General features: G+C 44.5%; 1 protein-coding gene across 2 annotated transcripts; it reads left to right on the top strand.

The window, feature by feature from the left end:
- The first annotated feature begins 3811 nt into the window (after positions 1-3811).
- Positions 3812-21575, top strand: LOC115543931 (RAS guanyl-releasing protein 1). Of its 2 annotated transcripts, XM_030356623.1 has the most exons (18): positions 3812-4014; positions 4111-4319; positions 5253-5434; positions 9202-9304; positions 10633-10695; positions 10808-10939; positions 11393-11543; positions 11981-12154; positions 14466-14582; positions 14741-15016; positions 15335-15415; positions 15695-15799; positions 16025-16134; positions 16682-16826; positions 17172-17208; positions 17660-17791; positions 18186-18550; positions 19920-21575. In XM_030356623.1, the coding sequence occupies exons 2-18, from the start codon at positions 4126-4128 to the stop codon at positions 20052-20054; spliced, it is 2502 nt and encodes an 833-aa protein (XP_030212483.1). In that variant the 5' UTR covers positions 3812-4014; positions 4111-4125; the 3' UTR covers positions 20055-21575. The 2 variants fall into 2 exon arrangements, with proteins under 2 accessions (XP_030212483.1, XP_030212482.1); XM_030356622.1 differs by having other exon boundaries at positions 3812-4319.
- The last annotated feature ends 1648 nt before the right edge of the window (positions 21576-23223 follow it).

The following is a 23223-nucleotide window of genomic DNA, read 5'->3' as shown; positions in this document are numbered from 1 at the left end:
GTCACGGCAGTGTCGGCGCTAAGGGGGGGCATTTGGGGGCCGTGCCCCCCCCTAGCGGTCATTAATGCCCCTCCTACCACAGGTCATTATTTTATTTATTTTCCCGATAATGACTGGCGTTAATGCTGTGGAAATCGAAAGGTCCAGTTTTATAACGCGGCAATTTAACTATTTCTCTTCAGCCAATCACAGCACAGAACAACTTGTACGTCACGGCCTTACTCTCCCGGTACCGTACTGTCCACTTCAGCATAAAAATATCCGATTGAAATATCCGATATCCGGAGAATGACAAAACACAGTAACTCTAGCCTACTCTCAAGCAAAATAAAAATAATTGCAAACCTAACTAATTGCAAACCTAACTAATCTAATCTAACCTACGCAAATAATGCTGTTGCGGCTCTCAGCTGTGCCAGAGCGTTCACAGCAGCCCGTTGCAGCGCGTTGCAGCCAGTGTGAACGGCCCAGTTTTAGAACGTCGCAGCCCGTCTCGTCGCAAGGAGTCGCAAGGAGTTGCGAGTTGCAAGGTGAATCTTTGGTCTGAACTGGGCTTAAAGCTTATATGTTGTCAGGGGTGTTTTTGATTATTGTGGAGGCTGTTCTCTAGGTTTATAAACAGTGCCAGGCCTACTTCATGTTTTTTTGGAGGTTCATAAACTGTTGATGTGAATAAACTTTTTATGACATAGCAGAGGTGGATAAACTCCATTTATTTGCGTTTAGCATCCACGACAGCCCTCCCCCTTTTTTTGCGTTAAAATATTTCACAAAAGGCAGTGCCCCCCCGCTGGCGACCCATGCCCAGTGGTGTAGTCCAGGGTATACGCGGGTATACGGCGTATACCCACTTATTTTTCAGTCAGCATTGCGTATACCCACTTCTAAACCCCCCCAGATGCGCACCATTCAGTAGTATCTGCAAGCGAAATCGCGCACTTTTCCCCGGTGAAGCCATGACCCACGCTACTCTGCCACTTATTGGCTAATACTCGCTGCCTTTACTGATTAGATTGGTTAACTGTAGGCATGACGACGAATGAGCCAATCGGAGGGAGAGAAAGGCGGGTCATGCCGAAGTAATTTTTCGCGAAAGACAAATTTACTTTTACAAGTTTACTTTAAATGATTTTCTATAATAATCCGGTAAAATGAAGCGAACCAATATCAGCCAGCAGCTCAGCAGTTAATGTTAGCGATCGTACACCGGTACAGTTACCGTCGACGCCCGCTCTGCCCCCCGCCCCCGTCGGAGAGGAGGCTGTTTGAGACCTGGTTGAAGAGCCATCGTGCTGCCTCTTCTGTGCGTTCTAGACAGTGCAGTGTGAAAACTCCTGCAGAAAGCAAGTCTGTCTGGAATTTACTGTAGTATGATCATGGTTAGAAACCCAGTACTGGGCTCAGAGAGCATATCGATGTGTTGTAAATGCAATTTTTATTTTTTCTTTGTAAACTAAATATTGTTGTTTTGTTACATATTGTTTTGTTGAATAATTTGAATGATGATGTTCAATCATCATATGATATTTATATTGATATTATACATATCTAACGAGATGATTGTTGTGGAAGAGAAATAATCTAATGTTTAATCTAAGGTGAAATATGAATAAGGATGCATTGTCAAAAGTAGTATGTTATTTAAATAAATGTTCAAAAAGTTACTGAAACACCATGTTTGCCTCATCTATATTTTACATTCATGCTGGCTGCCTGTGTGACCAGTAATACCTACAAACTGCTCCTGATCAAGTCATGTTAATTTCATAATAGTGGCACACTCTATGTGTTGTGAATCAGCTGTTCAAAGACACTGTTTACAAAAGAAATTACTGATTTGCCATGTGAGAGAACAAGTGTCATTCCAGGAATAAGGAATAGTTGTCTCTCACTAGTCTGTGGGCCAGTATTTGTTTAGTCATTTTATAATCCTTCCTCCCTGAGATCAAGCAGCAGAAATGATGTGCCAATGTAAGTAAACTAAAAAGAGTAGTCTCAAATATCACTGTTTCTAAAAAAGGGTGTTTTTCTGGGCTGCGTTAAAAAAAGGGCAAACATTTAGAGTATACCCACTTCTCCAGGGGCCACTACACCACTGCCCATGCCCCTCCAGTAGATCTGCTCTGGAGCCGACTCTGCGTCATGGCAGACTGGCGCGTAACCTGCGTTAAAAAAAAAACGTGTATTGTTGCAGTATGACTAAAAGGTTGATTTTTAATCAATCATTATTGTCATCTTCTTTTTCTTCTTGCTCTTTTTGATGTACACGCATTATAAGGTATACTTTTGTCATACAGTTGGTATCTCCCTAACCGCTGAATCGGTGCTGTATCTTGTGTGATACGACACCCACAAGGGGGGGCACGAAACATGCCGACAACATTTGCTCAATTAGCTGCACCCAGTAACTTAATGACTGACACACATTTCAGGACGCCTCCACCCTAGACACCTAACAGGACAGACTGGCCTCCCTTCCAACGCTGGGACCTGTCAGTTTATTATGAGTAATGCTAAGTAAGTTATATGGTGCATTTAAATAGATTAACAGATAAAGATCGGTTGATCTGCTCTAGCTGCATTTCGCCATATAAGGCATGCTTAAGTGTGCCTCTTGACAGTGTTTGTCAAATATTTAAACATACCTGGCAGTAGCTCAAGAGATCGATAAGCTGTTTGATCCCAATACCTAAACCTTATTGTCTCTTAAAAGAAAATGTGTTTTATAAAAAATACTCCAGAGACTCGTGGAAAACTAGTTAAATTGTAATCCTTTAGGTTTCCTCATGTGTTTTTTTCCAGTCATCACACATAAGAGAATAATACAGGAGAATGAACAAGCTACAACTAACCATGAATCACAATAGGCCTGCCGCCTATTGATTCCACACTATCACCAAAAGCTCTATATTCAAACATGTAATAGAAGCCCTGATTATAACGTGCCTATACACACATGTGCAGAGTGTGCAATGTAATGTCCAGTGTGTCGGTCTAAATCATAGTGGCAAGGGTTTGAGTGGTGTCAGGGAGGGAGTGGTCCACTATATCTTGGAGAGATAGCGGGCTGATATGTACTCTTGACGGAAACAAAGCTGAAGTCACGCATTGTTCATTTCCAGACGAGGGTGTTACTTTATCAGAGGGAGTGTATGGGGCAGACCTCACTGGAGTTCTTGCGGATGTTGCTCACACACACACACACACACACACACACACACACACACACACACACACACACACACACACACACACACACACACACACACACACACACACACACACACACACACACACACACACACACACAACCCAGTGTTTATCAAAACTGGCTGTACACTGTGTTGCGTTGTTTTCCCTTATACAAGCCTATTCAGTGTAATTACAATTATTACACACTCAATACCCTACCTGAGCAAAAAAAAAAAACGAACCTAGGATAAGTTTGTTTCCTTTTTCTTTTTTTGTTTAATGGTTTTGGTAGGTTTATAAAGTTGTAGAAATTAAGGGCTACTTCATGCTCAAATGGACGTACATTTTGATCTATATGGGCTTTAAACATGTTGTCTGGATAAACTTGGGTCTATGCATACATATTCCGTTTTTTGATATCCATGATGTGGTTGAAGGCTCAAAGCAGAACTCAAAAAGGAGTCAGGCTACACCTGAAACTTATATCAGTCTTATATCCTACCAAGAGCATGTCATAGTTCCACGTTTAAGGTAATGCTCGTCTAGCCATTGACAGATGCGAAGGACCACCCTTTCCTGTTCTGAGGCTCAGACAGGCCCACACAATTGTTTATAATGTAGGACTATAAAGGGGGGGTTCATAGACTGGGGGCCAATACAAAGAAAACGCATCCGACACAAACACTAAGGTGACATTTTTTAAGTTGATCACACAACAAGCCATGTAGAACAAACTAGGCTGTTCTCGGAAATAGACATGGACGGTGGGAGATGAGCGGCCACCACTTCACACACAGGAATACATGATGGCCATCGAATTGCGTACGTCACCACCCAACTTGTTCAAGTGCGCTTCCCGCCCACTCAGACGGAGCGGTGCACCTTCATGTGTGTCCTCCTCTTCCTCCTCTTCTTCAGTGACGAGTCAGAACAATGGTGAGCTCACCGCCGGGGCACGGTCGCACGTCCAGCCGCGCGAGCTATGAAATGCACCCGCGGAAGAGGAGCCAGATGGACAGCCTCGTGCAGCCGCTCGTCGCCCAGTACCTCGCGATGGGAGGCCAGTCCAAAGACAACAGCGCCAATGGAAATATCCCAGCAAACGACGGGAAGGAGAAGGAACACCCGTAAGTAATTTTTTGATCGGACTTTTGTGAAACAAAATAAAACAAAAAAAAAAAATCGTTTAGAGAGAGTGTGAACATGTTTGAGGATAAACAGAGATTTTAAAGTGATTAGAGTCATTAACATTTTTTAATTAGCCATTGCGTTTGTGACAGTGTATAGAAAAGCAGGCTTTCCTCGTCTTTTCATGGTGAATTTAAAGGACATAATTATGTTTTACATCTTTTGTTAAAGCCTTGTGTATTTGTCTCATTCTGAAACCTAAACTTGTAGGCTATGTTTATCGTGCTCATGCATTGACACTTTATAATCCCAGTCGGTGCAGCCTACTGTATTGTTGTTCTTACCGGTCACTTCAGAGTGGAGCTCTGGATATCCGCACAAAAATGTTTCCCTTCTAAAAGGAAGGAAATGCGAACAATGAATAGCACAGCTCCACTCCAACGTGTTAGTATCGATGCTTAAATCATAGCTTTATGTTTTAGATACAAAATGTAAACTATTGTTTCCAATTTATAATGTACATTATTGTTTCCAGTAGCCTATAGTTTTTTAGATGTTCCCAACATACCCGAACTCCCTCGTGCGCACGCACGCACACAGACACACAAACGGACACAAACTCACACACAATCAGATTTAAAACATCTATCCTTTTGAATAGTGTCATAAACTATTTTTATTCTCTCTAACACATGCACTTTTTACTTTTCAAACACACTCAATCAAGTATCTCAACAGTCAGAGATACACACAGACAGACGCAAACACACACACACACACACACACACACACACACACACACACACACACACACACACACACACACACACACACACACACACACACACACACTAACACACACACACACACACACACACACACACACACACAAACCTTCTCTAAAGCCTGATTCCCTCTCTCTGCGCACCAAGGCGGTCGACCGTGGGTACCAGCCCCAGGCCCCGGGTCTCTCCTCCTGGCCTGGCTCAGAGGTTCCACCGGCCCAGCCCCGGCCAGCAGGTGACCCAGGGCAAGAGCGTCACGCCCCCCCTGGGACACCTCCACAAAGGGGCCAGCTGGGAGGAGCTCCTGCAGGCCTGCTTGCTGACCTTTGGTACGTCAACGGCACGCTGTCTGTTTTTATTTGTTCTGGTGGATGGCTTGGACCGGGAGGTGAGAGGGTGGCTTTGTGGAGATACTGTGTGGCTGTAAAATGTTTTATTTAACCCTCTTACACTTTAATATTATATTTACATTTACATTTATGGCATTTAGCAGACGCTTTTATCCCAAGCGAATTCCATAACTACGTTTGTCACAAGAAAGATAAACAATATATTGCTGTCCGTACTGTGATCAATCCGTACACTACAAGGATGTTCAAAGAATAGAATCAAGTGCCAAGCGCCAACAATTATTTGGTTAACCCATTCCCGAACATTCATATGACATGTGGGAGATTCAGTTCATTGGACTGCTTTAATAGACTGACATTTAAACTGAGAATGAGGATGTAAAAGGCGATGGTAATTCTGTTGAAATAAGGTCATTCCATCATGTGTTTTTGCTACTTCAATTCCAAGTATTTAAACAGTAACATTCGGATAACCACTATTTAAAGGTCACTTTACATAGCGTTTGCTGGTTTTGAATATACAGTCACTTTTTCCGAAATTAAGCAAAAAGAAAAGTTCAATTTGTCAGCAAGGTTTTGTGGTTTTGTCGTATGATTGTTAGTTGTGCTGTTCACTGCTTGATTGTTTAACTGCTAATGGTAATACCAGCGATGAATTGTACACTTCATTCGCCTATGTATTGATTAAAATCGATTCCATAGGACAAATGAGCCATATCATACATTTAAATAAATAAAAAAAGTAAAGTAGGCAGAAGGCTACAGTGGATCATTCAAGTGTAGATCGTGTTTTTTTTTACTGAGATAACTCAAGTGCTCTTAGACTTATGGTGATTATGGCTTTCAAGAGGCAAGCTTTCAAATCGCCGTTGCCAGGCTACAAAAGTGAAGCGGGAGAAACGGAGAGGTGGCACAATGGACTGGAAATAGAGTGACATGTCATAATTATGTTTTATCTGTCGGTCGGTAGAATGGCATCGTCGTGTGGGAACCACGCTGTGTATTCGGAGCGTGCACGCGCGCGACATGGCCGTTGCATCGTAACCATATTGTAAACACATAGAAGGACGCACTTAGGCAATGTGTAGCATGTTTTTTTCCTTTTATCTTTTCTTAACATGTATCATGTAAATAATTAGAAGATGTGCATGGTAATGATGTATGCTCAGTTTGGATGCTAAATCATAATACTGTGTACAGTGCAGGCCACACAACTGCGCTAGTCGGGCTCCACATCACAGGCGATCCCCCCTGAGGTCCCTCGGCCCATGGCCCCCTTTTCAAATGTTAGAGCACATAGACGTAGGAGCCATTTGAAGGATTACCCAATGGCTACTTCAAGCCGGGACGCGGGCACAAAGGTCAGCCTCCCCAAACGGCCATGCTTAGATGCTTGGCCCGCTTTGAAATGCAGAGCATTCTACCACTGGCGATCAATAGCCATTGACATCACCAACTCTCTCTCTCTCTATCTCTCTCTCTCTCTCTCTCTCTCTCTCTCTCTCTCTCTCTCTCTATGCTCTTTCTCTTTCTTTCTCTCTCTCTCTCTCTTGTACTTTTTATCTTTTCTCACTCCCTCTCTCTATATATATTGCTTGCCGTCTCTCTCTCTCTCTCTCTCTCTCTCTCTCTCTCTCTCTCTCTCTCTCTCTCTCTCTCTCTCTCTCTCTCTCTCTCTCTCTCTCTCTCTCTCTCTCTCTCTCTCTCTCTCTCTCTGTGCTCTCTCTCTCTCCCTCTCCCTCTCCCTCTCCCTCTCTCTCTCTCTCTCTCTCTCTCTCTCTCTCTCTCTCTCTCTCTCTCTGTGCTCTCTCTCTGTGCTCTCTCTCTCTCTCTCTCTCTCTCTCTCTCTCTCTCTCTCTCTCTCTCTCTCTCTTGTACTTTTTCTCTTTTCTCACTCCCTCTCTCTATATATATATTGCTTGCCGTCTCTCTCTCTCTCTCTCTCTCTCTCTCTCTCTCTCTCTCTCTCTCTCTCTCTCTCTCTCTCTCTCTCTCTCTCTCTCTCTCTCTCTCTCTCTCTCTCTCTCTCTCTCTCTCTCTCTCGAACTATGTTGTACTATGTTTGAAGGTTTCTCAACAGATGTGTTTTTTCTTTTTTTTTTTACCAAGTTCTTATCTGTGAATGTGGCGATACCATGATCCCTAAATCTGTCCACCAGCAGGAAGATAATGGTCTAACTTGGGGGGTGTTTTTAAAACAAAGGGATCATCCATTCCAGTGCTGCCTTGTCAAAACACGGAAAAGCCTCATACGCGGGTTGGAAAGGTTGGAACAGTTGATGAAGGCCTAAGATAACACCACTGTTATGCCGGGAACACACCCTGCACGGGTGTTTTTGCTATCACACGCCGCTGTCCTTGCATAGCGACGGATGGTTTTCCTAATGTGGGCCAGTGACTAAAGGCTGTGGGATTTCCTTTGGTGATTAACCCCCACGGCATAGGGAGGGAAGGTGTGCGTTAGGAAAGTTGTGAAAAAAATAATGTTGCAATTGATCTAGCAAAGCTCAGTGTTAACCTGGTGATGAACGGCTCCCTCGTATTATCAGCGATTCATATCGTGTTGTTCTGGCGCTGCAAAGTGGGGCCTTCGTGCATCGTCTCACTTTTTTCACTTTTTTCTATAGGACACAAGCTTTTGTGTAAAGCTTTTGTTCCCGGCGCACAAAAACAAACAGAAACAAAACCACCACGGGGATTTTTCCGTGACAAGTTTTGATTAAATGCGTCATTGTGCTTCATGGCAACTGTTAGGAGGAACAAACAAACAAATGTTTGGGTTTGTGACATGCAATTCACCAAAAACAAAGTAAGACAGAATACAGCTCAGAAGAATCCGGTGGGAAAGAGCAGGACAGAACACGACCTGCCACTGGATTGTTTGTGTGTGTTTACAAACCAGGAGAGGTGATGTCAGCGCCGTTCGCTGGCTTGAGGTCGTGTCGGTTGCGTGACAAAAACAGCAACACGCCCCGACGCAGGATACGAGGGCAGCGCTAGTCAGCTCCCGCTACGACCTGCTGCATGTAGATAACAACAGATTAAAGCCCAGCAGGTTGCCATGGCATCTGTGCCATTTCCAAGGTGATGTGGTTTAAAAAAGGGAACATGGAAACCTGTACCGTCCTTGGTGGCATTAAGATACGACCCGCTGTCTAGACGATTAAGGGTCTTCTCACCTGGCGCTTGGCTGCACTTACTTAGGCACGTTCTCCTGAGAGCACCGACAGTCACTTAGCACTAAGCCGGACCCTCACCTTTAAGTTGGAGCACTTAATTCACCACAGCACTTTCACACATGAAGGAGTTCAAATAATAATGCATTTCAGAAGAGCACGGACACACTCTGCTTCAGAAGACAGAGGAAGATTAGTAAACTATTTGGATCAATTAACGATTGATTAAATCGTTCAATGTGTTCATATTTATATATATTATTAACACATATATTAACTTTTCATATCGTAAAAGGGCCTAAAGATATCATTTATCCAAATATATTTTAGTAATTTATAGCAAAGTATAGTATTGTATAATTTATGACACTGTGCTAACTAAGCCTTAACTTAAGAAATCAGACATTTATCTTTCAGACAATGAGGGACAGACAAGTCATGTTCATAGCAAAGACGCTGCATGTTTCTGAGATGTTAATATTTAACCCATGTGTATGTGATCGGTTAATGGTCACTGCTCTCTTTAGCATGGAGCAGATTGGCTGATCGTTCTCCTCTTTTTTTTTACAGACTCAGATGGTGTATGTGGGAGCAGCCACCTGTTGAACATTACCCTCACCATGCACCGTCTTCTCATGTCCTCCAGCGACCTCATGGACAAACTCACAACCCTATATCCTTAAAAATCACCCGTGAACGTGTGTCATCCGATGTACAATCGCCTTTATTTTTAGATGAAGGCAACAGGCGGTTTGACGTGGATGCAGTACGGAGTATCAGTACAGAAATAAAGCCAGGGACTGGATCTGCCCTGGTCGTGTGCTAGTTCCATCTGGTTGTCAGTGGCAACGGCCTATCAAACTCACACTTGGGTTTACAAGCGAATCTGCCATGGTGGCTTACGCTGCGAAAACTTGATAGGCAGCGTCAGATTGTAGCCATAGCTGTCAATTGTTACAGCGCATGTGTTTAGTTCTCGGTTTTCACCTCCGTTCTCACCAATGGACGTCTCCTGATGTTCCAGGGGAATGGGTCCTCCGGGATTTCCATATTGTGGAATATTTAAAATGACCCATTGAAAAATGATAATACTCAATTTAGATTTAGATGGAAAAAAATAATAATAATTCAATTCATGGCCTGTGCCCTATGATTGCTTCGATTCAGCCTTGGCCTCAGAAAGCCTTCTCAGATCATTTGACCAGCCTTCGCATGTACGCCTCCAGGGTTCCCATAGTAATGTATCACTCACCCCTGTACCTTTACCCAAGTCCTCTTCATCCACTTACATGCAAACCCACAATCACACTCCTCATCAAGGACCTGAAAAGGCTGTTCGAGCAGTGCCCGTATTTAACCTGCATAAGCCCAGAACAAAGTGGTTAGCCCAAAATCCCCCTGTTTAGCTCTATCCAACCCTCCTCAATCTATGGCCCGGGACAGAAAGACGATGAACAGGCTGATCAAGAAAAGAGACTAGGAGGGCCAGTAAGCAGCCTGCATGGCAGACTGACAACCAGAAAAGGCGTAGGCAGTACTTCTGCTCTCATGACGCAATTAGCTTTTTTTCTTCTCTCATGTGCGCATCACTTCAAGCTGATTCCTGCCAATCCAGAGCCACGGTGTCAGTGTATTTTTAAACCCATGTTTTGTAGGGAAAGTAAACGGTTGAGAGTCTCCGATCAACGGGCGGTTGCCTTAGCGGTCTGATCGTTTTGAAGTGCTTATGACATGGAGTGTAAAATGGGATAAGGCCTTGAGTGTCCTCGTTCCAGTGTGTTTATTCCAGATTAAGGCTGTATCATGCAAATGCAGATCGCAAAGCAGTATCTCTTCTGGACGCTTCTACGTCTAGCCTTCACGACGGAACCTCATGTCCGGTCGGAGTTTGGGCTCGCTCTTTACGTTTGAACGATGAGTAATGAGTCGAAACAGCCGAGGGAACAGCGACACGCGTCACAGCAATTCCTCTCTGATTCCTTCCTTAACTTCCATGGTTACGTTCAAAACGGCGATGGACAACGAACAGCCCGCCGAGTGCCAGAGGATATGCTACCTGGTCAGGTGGGTTCACGTGCTCTCATGATGGTCGATCATCTCCACATGTGTCGCTGATGTGTTCAGAGAAGGTCATGGTGGTTGATCGGTCTGACGCTGTGAACCGGGCCCCGTCTAGGTTCTGGATCCAGGAGTTCTGGATGATGTTCCGGTTGCACAGCAGCCTGTCCGACAGCCTGGAGCAGTTCCAGGAGCTGATCCGAGACCTAGGACAGGATCATTTGGCTCCACTCCTGGAGACCAAGTGGATGTGAGTTATACAGAACTAAGGAGGTTCCACCTACTGGAGATCTGCCATGTAGTCGAGGACAGATATTTAATTAAAATAACCATCAACTTTAACTAAATAAATATGATACAAATGTGTTAAGATTTATCTACGGAAAAATGTCTGCCTTTTAACTGTTATGCAAGGTTTAACTAGTTTTGGTCTATGAAGTACCTTTTATGCCAATTTGAACAAGCTTGATTTCTTTCTCTGAATTTATTTATAAGAATACAGACACATACAATGACATGCATACAAACACACACAGAGAGACACACACAGTTGATGGAGAAAAGGGCTCAAAATATGAGAACATCTCAGGAGAATAGTAGTGTGAAAGTTTCCTAACCTAGCATGGGCCCTTTCCAACACAACCTAGTGGTCAGTGCAGCCTGGTAGGACCCTTCTTGATTTGTCGTCGCTGTGTGTGTGAAGGGAGCGAGACTGGTCGTTGAAGGCCAGCCAGAAGATTAAGGCAAACTGCAGCAAGAAGAGGAAGGTATCTCTTCTCTTCGACCACCTGGAACCCATCGAGTTGGCTGAACACCTCACCTTCCTGGAGTTCAAGTCCTTCTGCAGGATATCTGTGAGTATAAACACGTTTTCACTACCACATATTCGCCTTTGCACTTTCTATGGAAATGATTAGGTTATTACTATAAATGCTATAAATAGAATGTGGTTTTCATAAATATTCCCATGACCTTGGTTCCAGATACCAAAATATACTTTCTTGTTTACTGGTTTTGCTTTCTTTACTTAGTTGTGATGAGGAGCGTCACTGATGTCACTGTCATTTTGATATCGATCTCAAAGTTGTGGTTTAGGTCGAGGCTATTTTGTGATGGACGAAACCGTTCTAGACAAGTTTGTTAAACCACAGGAAAAGCAACATCATCCATATGTCAAGAGGTACTCAGAAGTGCAACTGGCTTGTGGCTGATTGGAATCAGAAACAACCACTGCGTTGCATTTTCAGGCGGCTGGTAAAACACCCAGCGTTTTATTTTCATTTTGTTCCAGTTTGTCGACTACCAGAGCTACATCCGCAGCTGCTGCATGAAGGACATCCCCGCCATGGAACGTTCCATCGCTCTGTGTAATGGTATCTCCCAGTGGGTGCAGCTCATGGTGCTGAGCAGGCCTACAGCTCAGCTGAGAGCGGAGGTTTTCACCAAGTTTATTCACGTGGCCAAGGTAGGCTGCCTTCAAGCAAACCTCATTGTAGTTTCTTTTCCTGTCTGCTGCGCTGCGTGTGAAAGAGGGCGCTCGCGTATGAGGGGCCGTATGGGACATTATTCAGAATAAGCATGCACATACACATATGAAACCAAACTCATTCACATACTATACTGAAAAACTCGCACACATACAAGTGAAAAGCTTTTACATACACAACTGAAACACTCTCACACAAACAACTGAAAAATGATACGCTCACATACACAACTGAAAAGCTTGCATACAACCTAGTGAAACCTTTTTCATGGACTACTGAAATGCTTTCACACATACTGGTAAAATGTACTCATAAACACAGCTGAAAAATGTTCTCTCACACACATATGAAACCATTCACATACTATACTGAAAACCTCACACATACACAAGTAAAAGCTTTTACATACACAACTGAAACACCTTCACTCAAACAACTGAAAAGCTCTCGTAACAACTAGTGAAACCTTTTACATTAACTACTAAAATGCTTTCACACATACTAGTAAAATGTGCTCATATACACAGCTACTGAAAACCTCGAGACATGTAACTCTAGATTCTGAGTATAGGCGCAGCCTTTTAAGTGTCGGCCCCATTGTCCTTTAAATATCTGAAGAAAAGCTGTTTATTGGGAGCAGAACGCCCTCCGTTGCCCGACTACGGTATATCTGCGAAATGCGGACGTCGTTGAGGCACGCCGCACGCGGACGTAATTGAGGCCCACGCTGTTGCGGGGATTACACATTTTTCAGTGCTACGGCGATTATTGTCGATTATTTGTCTGAATTGCGCGCTTTTTCTTTTCAACCATCTTCCGTTTCAACTGAAACGCCTTCCGTTTTCACTGAAATGCCTTCCGTTTTCACTGAAACGCCTTCCGTTTTCACTGAAACGCCTTCCGTTTATACTGAAACGCCTTCCGTTTACACTGAAATCCTCACACACGTACTAGTGAAAAGCATTGACATACACAACTGAAACACTCTCATACAAACAACTGAAAAATGATACGCTAACATACACAACTAAAAAGCTTGCATAAAAACTAGTGAAACCTTTTACATGGACTACTGAAATGCTTTAACAGATACTAGTAAAATATTCTTATACACACAGCTGAAAGATGTCCTCTCACATACACACATATGAAACCATTCAAATAGTATATAAGAGCTTTTCAGTTGATTGAGTGAAGGTGTATCAGTTGTGTATGTAAAAGCTTTTACTTGTGTATGTGTGAGGTTTTCAGTATAGTATGTGAATGGTTTCATATGTGTGTGAGAGGACATTTTTCAGCTGTATATGAGAACATTTTACCAGTATGTGTGAAAGCATTTCAGTAGTCCATGTAAAAGGTTTCACTAGGTTTTATGCAAGCTTTTCAGTTGTGTATGTGAGCGTATAATTTTTCAGTTGTTTGTGTGAGAGTGTTTCAGTTGTGTATGTAAAACCTTTTCACTTGTATGTGTGCGAGTTTTTCAGTATAGTATGTGAATGAGTTTGGTTTCATATGTGTATGTGCATGCTTATTCTGAATAATGTCCCATACGGCCCCTCATACTCGCGGCCTGCACCTGTTTCCACACACCGTATGTCACTTTCACGTCGAAGACCCACGGTCACGACCCGCGTAGTGAAAAGAGCGTGGCAGATTATAGGGTTGGTAATGATTCCCCGGCACCCCAAGTGACAAGCTATTTTAAGAGTCGTATAATAGCAGGAGTACGTCGTAGCAGGCGCTTTGAGAGAGTTAAAGCCAGCCCCGTTCATTCAAACATGCACATTAGTAGTTTGGAATAAGATGAGCCAAGCTGAGTGGTTATGGATGCCATGGTAACGGATATGGATACCGGTGATGATGACCCCTTTGTTTGATGAGTATGGCCGGCCATCACATTATTTTCATCTGGCTTATCCCCTGCAGTAGTTTGCCTGTGCCGGTCGGGTTCTGCCCACTACAGCCCACTCAGAGCTGTTGAAAAGATTTTAGCGCTCTGAGCGTAGCGTCAATAAGAGAGCAGGAAAGACACTCAAAAGCTCTCCCCCCCCAAAAAATGAAAAAAACTGTATATATATTTATTTATTAAATGCGATGGGCAATTCAGTAGAAAGCAGCCAGCACTTTAAGTGGCTTATGTAACGACATGTTGGTTGATTATGCAACTACCTAGTCAGAGTTTGTTTGTGATTTGTGTGTGTGTGTGTGTGTGTGTGTGTGTGTGTGTGTGTGTGTGTGTGTGTGTGTGTGTGTGTGTGTGTGTGTGTGTTGTCCACATGTAATTACCAGTGCCTCCATCTTATTCTCAACTTCAACACACTAATGGCGGTGGTGGGAGGCCTGTGTCACAGTTCCATCTCCAGGCTGAAGGACACGAGCGCACACGTACCCAGCGAGGTCACCAAGGTACACCACCGATCACAATCACCAATACATCCTCAAATGAATGTGTGGATTTACCTCAGAGAACAAATGGACCAAAAGAGCTTTTTTCATCTGAAAGAAATCAAACGACGAATGACAAATGAGCCAACTCACTCAAACAACGGTGTCGGTGTCACTAGGTCCTGAATGAGATGACAGACCTGCTGTCGTCCTGTAGGAACTATGACAACTATAGACAGGCCTACGGCAGGTGTGCAGGTTTCAAGATCCCCATAATGGGCGTGCACCTGAAGGACCTGATCTCCGTCAACGAGGCCATGTCGGACTATGTGGAGGACGACAAGGTGAACGTGCAGAAGCTGCAGGCGCTCTACAGCCACATCCACGAGCTGATCCAGCTGCAGCAGACCCCGCCCCGGCTGGACGCCAACAAGGACCTCGTGCACCTGCTCACGGTAGGCCGGCCATTGGAGTGTGGGGGTTTGTGTCCCGACGAGAGCGAGACGCCTTCACTCCTACCTGCCTGTTAGTGTTGTTGCTATTACTGCTTTGGGTGATAGGGTTTAGGTAGTATGGAATCAATAATAGAGGTCATATGTGTGAGTTTTGTGTTGAATAGATAGAATGGATTTTTGTTTAGTTTCAACACTCGGAAACACAGAGTTAGTTTGACATTAAGGGTTGTGCTTTAAGCGAGGCTCGAGCGACAGCGATGTTTCAGTACCCTAAAGTACTCACTCTGGTTCAACTTGATAACCTCTGTGGCCCCCCAGCTGTCCCTGGACCTGTACTACACAGAGGATGACATTTACGAGCTGTCCTACGCAAGAGAGCCCAAGAACTGCAAGGCGCCCGTGAGTCCCAGACATCAGCAGCCGCCCCGCTCACACTCAATCCTCTTCTCCTGCTATCTGTAAAACAATGTAGCTGATTATTCTACTCCAAACATCACTTTGTGGTGTATTGTGTTGTTTTCCTTGCGAGGCTGGATTCAGTACAATATAATGATTCCAAATTGTGTTCTATTAACGACAGAAAATAACAAACAGTTTGTTCACCTGCTCAAGGTTGGGGCGATGAATGGGTTTTGTGTCGCTTGGGGGTTTATGGGTTTTTGTTGTTTTGTCCCTCAGCCCGTCACGCCATCTAGACCCCCAATGGTAGTGGACTGGGCCCCGGGAGTAGCCCCCAAACCAGATCTGCGGACCATCAGCAAACATGTGCAGAGAATGGTGGACGTGAGTGCCTTTCTTTTTTCCCCGCTGAAGCCTCGGCAACAATGACCCGGTGATGTTGGTTGCATAAGCGCAATCATTTCACCTAACCATTGGGCTGCCCTTGGGTTCGGCCGTGTCAAGAATAGAGCACACATGTACTCTGTGTTTGGGGGCCATTGTTACGCCGACGATTCCCAGAGAAGAATGACAGTGGCCCCTTTGACACGCGTGTGTTTCTCCACACAGTCCGTTTTCAAGAACTACGACCACGACCAGAACGGCTTCATCTGCCAGGACGACTTTGAGAAAATCGCAGCCAGCTTTCCCTTCTCCTTCTGTGTCATGGACAAAGAGAAGTAAGTGGCGCTGTTACCCCACATAGGGCCCGACGGGTCACGTTGTCTGTCTGTCTGTCTGTCTGTGTGTGTGTTCACTCGTCTTGAGGTCTGTCTTAGAGGAACCCGAAGTTAAATCTGTAGCGGGGAGTGAAGCAACAGGAAATAAAGAAACATCAAAAAGGCACCCCGACTTAGCATACTCAGCACCTGTATACAGCAGCTCCGCCGCTCTCATGCGAGCTCTGAGTCGAGTGTGCTGATCGCGGTGAAGGCTTTACACCGCGACATGCTGCTCTGGAGTACAAATCCAACATGAAGGGGGACAGATTAGTGGAAACATAATCAGGAGGGTATTGCACGAGGGGCGGAATGTGAGCAATGCAATTAATGATAATGTGCAATGAATCCGAACTGAAGTACCTGTTTTATATATAGTACACTTTTCTGTCCTCAATAAAATTTGATAAAAATATGTCCTCTGATTTTCCTAAAGAATTGCTAGCTAGGATTAGCTGCTATTGATAGTGGACTTCGTGGTGAATGCTAACATGTTCTGATTGTCCAGGGAAGGCCTCATCAGCCGAGATGAGATCACTGCCTACTTCATGAGAGCCAGTGTCATCTGCTCCAAGCTGGGCCTGGGCTTCGTCCACAACTTCCAGGAGACCACGTACATGAAGCCCACCTTCTGTGACAACTGTTCAGGATTCGTGAGTCTACTGCAAAAACAAACACAAAGATGTTTGTGACAACCAGCATGCATGAGGAGATCATTAATAGCTCTGAGGAAGTTCTCTCTCGCACGCTCTCTCTCTCTCTCTCTCTCTCTCTCTCTCTCTCTCTCTCTCTCTCTCTCTCTCTCTCTCTCTCTCTCTCTCTCTCTCTCTCTCTCTCTCTCTCTCTCTCTCTCTCTCTCTCTCTCTCTCTCTCAAAACAGATATTCATTAATTTTTGGTTTATGTTTGTGTTTTGATAACGTAAAGCATTTAAACATCCCTTACCGTATATTGTCTGACTGTTATCTTAAACAAATGTTGCACTTTCCTCCTTCACAGTTGTGGGGCGTCATTAAACAAGGCTACAGATGCAAAGGTAAAAGTTACATTATTGCATCAATGTTGCTCGAGACAACCAACTACTAGAATGCGTGCTCCATTTGCTGTCATCAGTTGGCCACAGATCAGACACAGAGTTCACACAACTGCATGTCGAAACCAAGACGCAGGTAGAGGGGCGGGGGGGGATACCTTAAGGGCAGGGAACAGCATGTGGTTTCTCTTTTGCACACTTCTATAGCAAACATTAGCTGCACATGTAAAAAACGCTCTCTGCAGACCCGACCACATTGTTTTTTCTTTTGCTCAAAATTTGCCCTCAAAACGTTTGTCTTGACACGGCAGCAGGCAGGCAAAGGAGAACTGCTTTGTGTTGCAGTGTGCACTATTAACTTTCGGTTAACATGTGATGTGCATGTGCATGCATGCTGCTGAACCTAGGGCTTCTGTGCTTGCTCTAACTTGTTTGCATTCCTTTGGCTGCACAGACTGTGGGATGAACTGCCACAAGCTGTGCAAGGACCAGGTGGCCTTCGAGTGCAAGAAGAACGTGAAAGGGGCGTGTGCAAGCGACAGCCCGAGCCCCAGCCTGACCCCTGTGACAACAGGGGTCCCGGAAGGTAGGTGAAGTGGTGTTGCCGTGGATGTGGGGCGCACAACAGACACACAAACAAAAACTCACAAAATAGAAAATCAGATACAATTGTGCAATGTTGGAGAGCTAGGCTAGTGTCATCCAACTGGCATTAATCAGTAGATACAAGTTAGTGGTTAGTGCCATCTGGTGGCAGAAAAGTAGTGAAAAAAAAAAGAGAAAATCCTTCAATTGTAAAAAAAAAATAAATAAAAAAAAAGTAAATGAATATGCAAATAAAATCGAAAGAGTGTTCAATAATTTGAATGATGCATTAAATACACGTACACCATCTGTACCTGTTAAAGCGTCCCCCCTTGTGTTAAAGCTAGGGTCCCCGTTCAAAGTGAATGAAGTTCACCCTTTGCGTCTCGCCCCAGGCTCGGAGGACGGGCCCTTCCCCTACCCGCCAGACGAGACCCGGGAGTGGAGCCCAGGGTCCCCGGTGCAGCTGCCCCCGCTGATACTGAGGCACCAGAGGGTCCACAGTGGCACCCAAACAGAGTGGCCCTCCCTCTCCCCCACCGCCGCCGCCGCCACCGCCACGCCCACCTCCCCCCCGGCCGACGGCGGCCGCCCTCAGCCGTTCTTCCTGTTGCCCACCCCGCCCGCCCTTCCCCCCTGCCCCAGCCCCGTGCCGCAGCGTAAGAAGCGCTCCTACGCCAAGTGGGAGAACCGGGCGTCCACCGTGCAGCGGTCCCCGGAGCAGGAGGACCGCAAACCGGGCGTGGAGGAGCTGGAGACGGTGAGACCCAGCTCGGTGGTGGCCTACAGTGTGGTTGTGTGTGGTTGTGTGTGTGTGTGTGTGTGTGTGTGTGTGTGTGTGTGTGTGTGTGTGTGTGTGTGTGTGTGTGTGTGTGTGTGTGTGTGTGTGGTTGTGCACGTAAATAAAGGTGTAGGTTGCTTACTTCGGCTTAACTCAGGAGGTAGATAATGTTGACTTCGATCCCCGGCTGTGGCCCCCCCAGAGTGTTGAGGTGTCCCTGACACCTCACCCTAACTGCTCACGACGACCTGGCCTTCGCCATGCGTGGTCGACGCTGCCGTCGGTGTATGAATGTATGAACCGTTGTAAGTCGCTGTGGATAAAAGAGTCATCTAAATGTACTTTAGGTGAGAGAAGTGTTTTGTGTATCTGTACGTGTATGTGTAACCCTATATAGGAAAGTAAACCTGTGTGGTTTGCAGCGTGGTTTGTGTGCTTTCTGGAACAAAGATGTTCTGCTTTTGGTGACGTGTGGCGGGGGACAGGAACAGGGAACTACGGCCGACCAGCGGATTAACTTGAACCGCTGCTGGAACCGGAACTGAACTTCCGCCAATAGAATATATATTTCCATTGTAAGCGTAGCCTATGTAGTACATCAATGCAGAAAGAACGAGAGACATGAACTTCTTATTCTATTCTGAAACAGGGAACTGCTCCACACAAACTAAAGAACTGGAACTGAACGTCCTACAATATGATTATATTTCATTCTCTAACGTCTGGCATCTACTGCAGGGGTTTTCCACCTGTGGAACTGGGAACCACAGGTGGTACGTGAGGGTACTGTATGCACGATTTGTTACCTGAAGCTAAGTTTACAATAATAGCAACAATATATATATATATAATATATATATATATATATAGAGATCATTGACAATTATTAATATTTTTCAGTAAAATGTTATTATGGGTTGTTATTTAAAAAAGAGTTTTGCATTGTGCATTCCATCATATGTTTCCATTGATGTTTATTTTAACTTAATAAACACACTGGAAGCATCAGCAGCATTGCTGACGTTCCTGCAGTAATAGGAATAGTTAGAGACGAGGCACCCTTGGCTCAGCCCCTGCTGCATGTGTTTTTATAAACGTTATATCGTTTGCATATGAGGTAGTCTGTGAAAGGTCTTGATGACAATGAATGTACTGGTTCACCTAAGGTCAAAGGTTATGATTCCCCTAAGGTCGAGGGTTGTGATTCACCTTGGGTCAAAGGTTGTGGTTCAACTAATCTAAATGTCGGGGCCCAGCTAAGGTCAAAGGCCGGGGCCACCGATATAAAGTACATGCATACAAAAAGGTAACGGCCCTGACCGTCCCGCCCTTCTGTGTGTGTCTCCAGGAGAACCACAAGCTGCAGGAGACCAACGAGACGCTACGCAGGAGGCTGAGGGACACGGAGCGGGAGGTGCAGACGCTGCAGACGCTGCTCCGGAGAAACGCCCTGCACCGCGTGGAGGAGGACTCCTCCTCCTAGCCTCGCCGGGCCGCCACCCCTCCTATTGAGAGACCGCCGGCGGCGTCCCGCACGAGGGCCCTCAGACCTGCGGGTCCTGAGGGGGAACCCGGCCCGCCAGCCCCTGACTGTTTCCCTCTGCTGCGTATCGGACGCCGAGCGTCCGCCTGTTGCCAGGCAACGGGGGGGGGGTCTGCGGGTCAGATTGGATGGAGAGCGTGTGGGCAGAAGGGCGGAGGCTGGAGACGCTCCGAGCCGTTCCGTCGCGGCCCCCGGATCAATGGAGTCACGTGACTTTATGGATCGGCCGTACTGCCGCCTCCCTGAATGTGACGTTGGACGTCGGTGTTCGTATGTGCATGCCAGGTTTTCTTGTGTTTAGGTGGTCTGTTAAGGCTCCTCTTAGATATTGATATGGGTGACTTTATATGACTACGGAATGAATCGCTATGGGGGGGTGAGGAGAGGTGGCCCCCGCTGTAGAAGTGTGATAATAACTGCATTTATTTAGCGTTTTTCTTGTCAAGTTGAAGCACATACACACACATACACGTAAACACGCTGGAGACACACACACACACAAACACACACACACAATGGACCCACACACACACACACATAGACTGGACACACACCCCCAAACACACACTAGCACACACACACACCAACAGTGGTGTCTACCGAGTGAGGTTGCAGGGATCAGGATTAGACGTGCTATGTTGAAGGTCACTTTGAAGGAGCCAGGGCTCGGATTGGACAAAACAATTCCCTTTATTAAGGAATCAACAAGCTACTTCCTAGCGCAAGTACAAGACAATCTGCATTTCAATGAAGAAACAACCTACAGCCAATTCATTCTTATGTACACGGTCAACCTTTCTACATTTAGGGTAAGCCATTTAAAGGGAGGACGAATGTTAGCAGAAGTTGGCCTTAAAGGGGCTACTGTAAAGCAGTATTAGGATCAGTTTAACAGAAGTACAACATTAAAATGGAAATGATAATGTTCTTTGCTGGTATTTGATTCAGGATGGTGGTTACACTGTGAGAGCCAGCCTTTTTAAGTCCTGAAGTAAAGGCACTATAAACTGAACAGTGGCGATACACCTAATGTGGTATTAGTTGTAGTTGCCTCTTCAGCATGTAAATAATTGTCATCAATATATATACATGTCTACATGTAAAAGTACTCACTTCAGTGCTTACGCTGATATTTATTGTTTGAAACACTACATTGTTTATTATTCTAATAAAGTTTTTTTTTTATTGGTTTACTTATTGAGCTATTAATGGTTTTGTGTCTTGCAGTATTTTTTCTTATCTTACGCGCACCTCTCTTCACTGTCAGTTTCTTAGTAGCATTGCAGTAGCAAATGGTGTATTCTATCCTGTGAAGCAAATGCAATTGTATGAAATGTCCTGTAAATAATGAGACACATCTAGTATTTGGTCCTGTCACTGGAGTCCTTCTGAATTTCATCAATCATGTTTTACATTGTGGCTCTGTGTGTTCTGCTATTGTAATAAATACATTATACAATATGTTAGCATTTGCTACTTTGAAACACCACCAGGGATCACTGCTGCATCACTTTATGCTCTGGGATTTTCATCTATTTGTTGTAAAGAATTCAACAGTTTTGGCGGCCAAGTGAAGTTCTCCAAATGTTGTTCACTAATTCAATTAGTGTGATTAACGTCTCCTGTCTAATTAGTCGATCTCAGACTCATTACAACACAGTACACTCTGTTTATGGTTAAACTTTGCTGTATGGCTTAAATATGAATGTATTCTTAAGATTTAGCCTGTGCGCTAAACAACAGATCAAGGTGACCCGTGTCAAATTAATGTAATCACTTGTTTGTTTAATTTATTGTACGGAACCAAAACAATCATTTGATCATTTCACAAATCGAAAGTGGTATTTGTGTTTGTCCTATCCATTAGTTGTTTACTTGAGAAGTAATTTGCCTTGGTAAGAAAAGTGAGCAGAAATGGCACATTCAAGGTCTTAGGCCGTCTTCAGCACATTCTTACTCTGACAGCATTAAGCAGCTTGGTGGTTCCTGCAGTAATTACATGTCGCACGGCAAGCTGCAATATAGATTTTTATATATATATATATACACATACACATACATATGTATACATATATACACACACTTTTTTGACACTTCAACCCTTCTCTTTAAGAAAATCCGGAGATCAAGCCAATTTAAATTGGCCCCCTAGGCAACGCGTTGTGGCTGTTTGATCTATAAATGCCAACAGGCTACTGTGCTACGTGGGAATAAAAGAAAAGGAAGAAAAACTGCAGCGAGGCCGAAGACTAAATAATTCCTGTGCCATAACAGCAGCTTTCAAGCCAAGCGTTGGTGACAGCTAATTTACTCCAATGTGTGAATGTGACACCCAGCCACAGGGAAACAGAAGCCTTGAGTGGCTCTGCAATAAGCCCGGTGCTGTCTGATATCAAGGCTGGCCCGATACAGAGAGCCACTGGGATAAAGCCCCTGACAATACCCTGATTAAATAACAGTAGATTGAAGGTAGATGAATTACATCGACATGCGACTAAGTGACGGCCGATATTTGATTATGGAACTCAAACATGATAACAGTGATGCATGTGAAGCCATGGAGCTGAAACACAGATGTGTGTGTGTGTGTGTGTGTGTGTGTGTGTGTGTGTGTGTGTGTGTGTGTGTGTGTGTGTGTGTGTGTGTGTGTGTGTGTGTGTGTGTGTGTGTGTTACCTATGGGTGTATGCATGTGTATATATGTATGTGTGTATGAATAAATTAATTTATGTATGTATGAATGAATATATCTATGTATTTATGAATGTATGTATGCATGAATAAATTAATTTCTCTATCTATGTATGTATGTCTGTATGTGTGTGTATGTGTGTATGTATGTATGAATGAAAGAGTGTATGTATGTATGTATGTATGTATGTATGTATGTATGTATGAATAAATGAATGTATGTAGAGTGTATGTGTGTGAGGAACTTAAGCAGACCAATATGCCTCATGTATCTATAACACAGAATTAGCATAGGGGCAACCTGACATGTGAAATGTCACCTTAATTACTGGAGGCAGATGAAGATCATTTATCAGCCAGACAACGTTATACCCTGTGGATCTGGGTCACTGTGAGATATCCATAAGTTAAGTATTCCT

Source organism: Gadus morhua, chromosome 5, assembly GCF_902167405.1.
Source record: "Gadus morhua chromosome 5, gadMor3.0, whole genome shotgun sequence".
NCBI classification, from domain to species: Eukaryota; Metazoa; Chordata; class Actinopteri; order Gadiformes; family Gadidae; genus Gadus; species Gadus morhua.
This window is presented reverse-complemented; position numbering and strand designations above follow the sequence as displayed.

Bases quoted from the DNA above. Each gene is read 5' to 3' on its own strand.
- LOC115543931 (XM_030356623.1), top strand. From the start codon at position 4,126: ATGGTGAGCTCACCGCCGGGGCACGGTCGCACGTCCAGCCGCGCGAGC. The intron at 11,544-11,980 runs GTGAGTATAAAC...ATTTTGTTCCAG, and splicing joins AGTCCTTCTGCAGGATATCT to TTTGTCGACTACCAGAGCTA. The intron at 15,800-16,024 runs GTGAGTGCCTTT...TTCTCCACACAG, and splicing joins ATGTGCAGAGAATGGTGGAC to TCCGTTTTCAAGAACTACGA.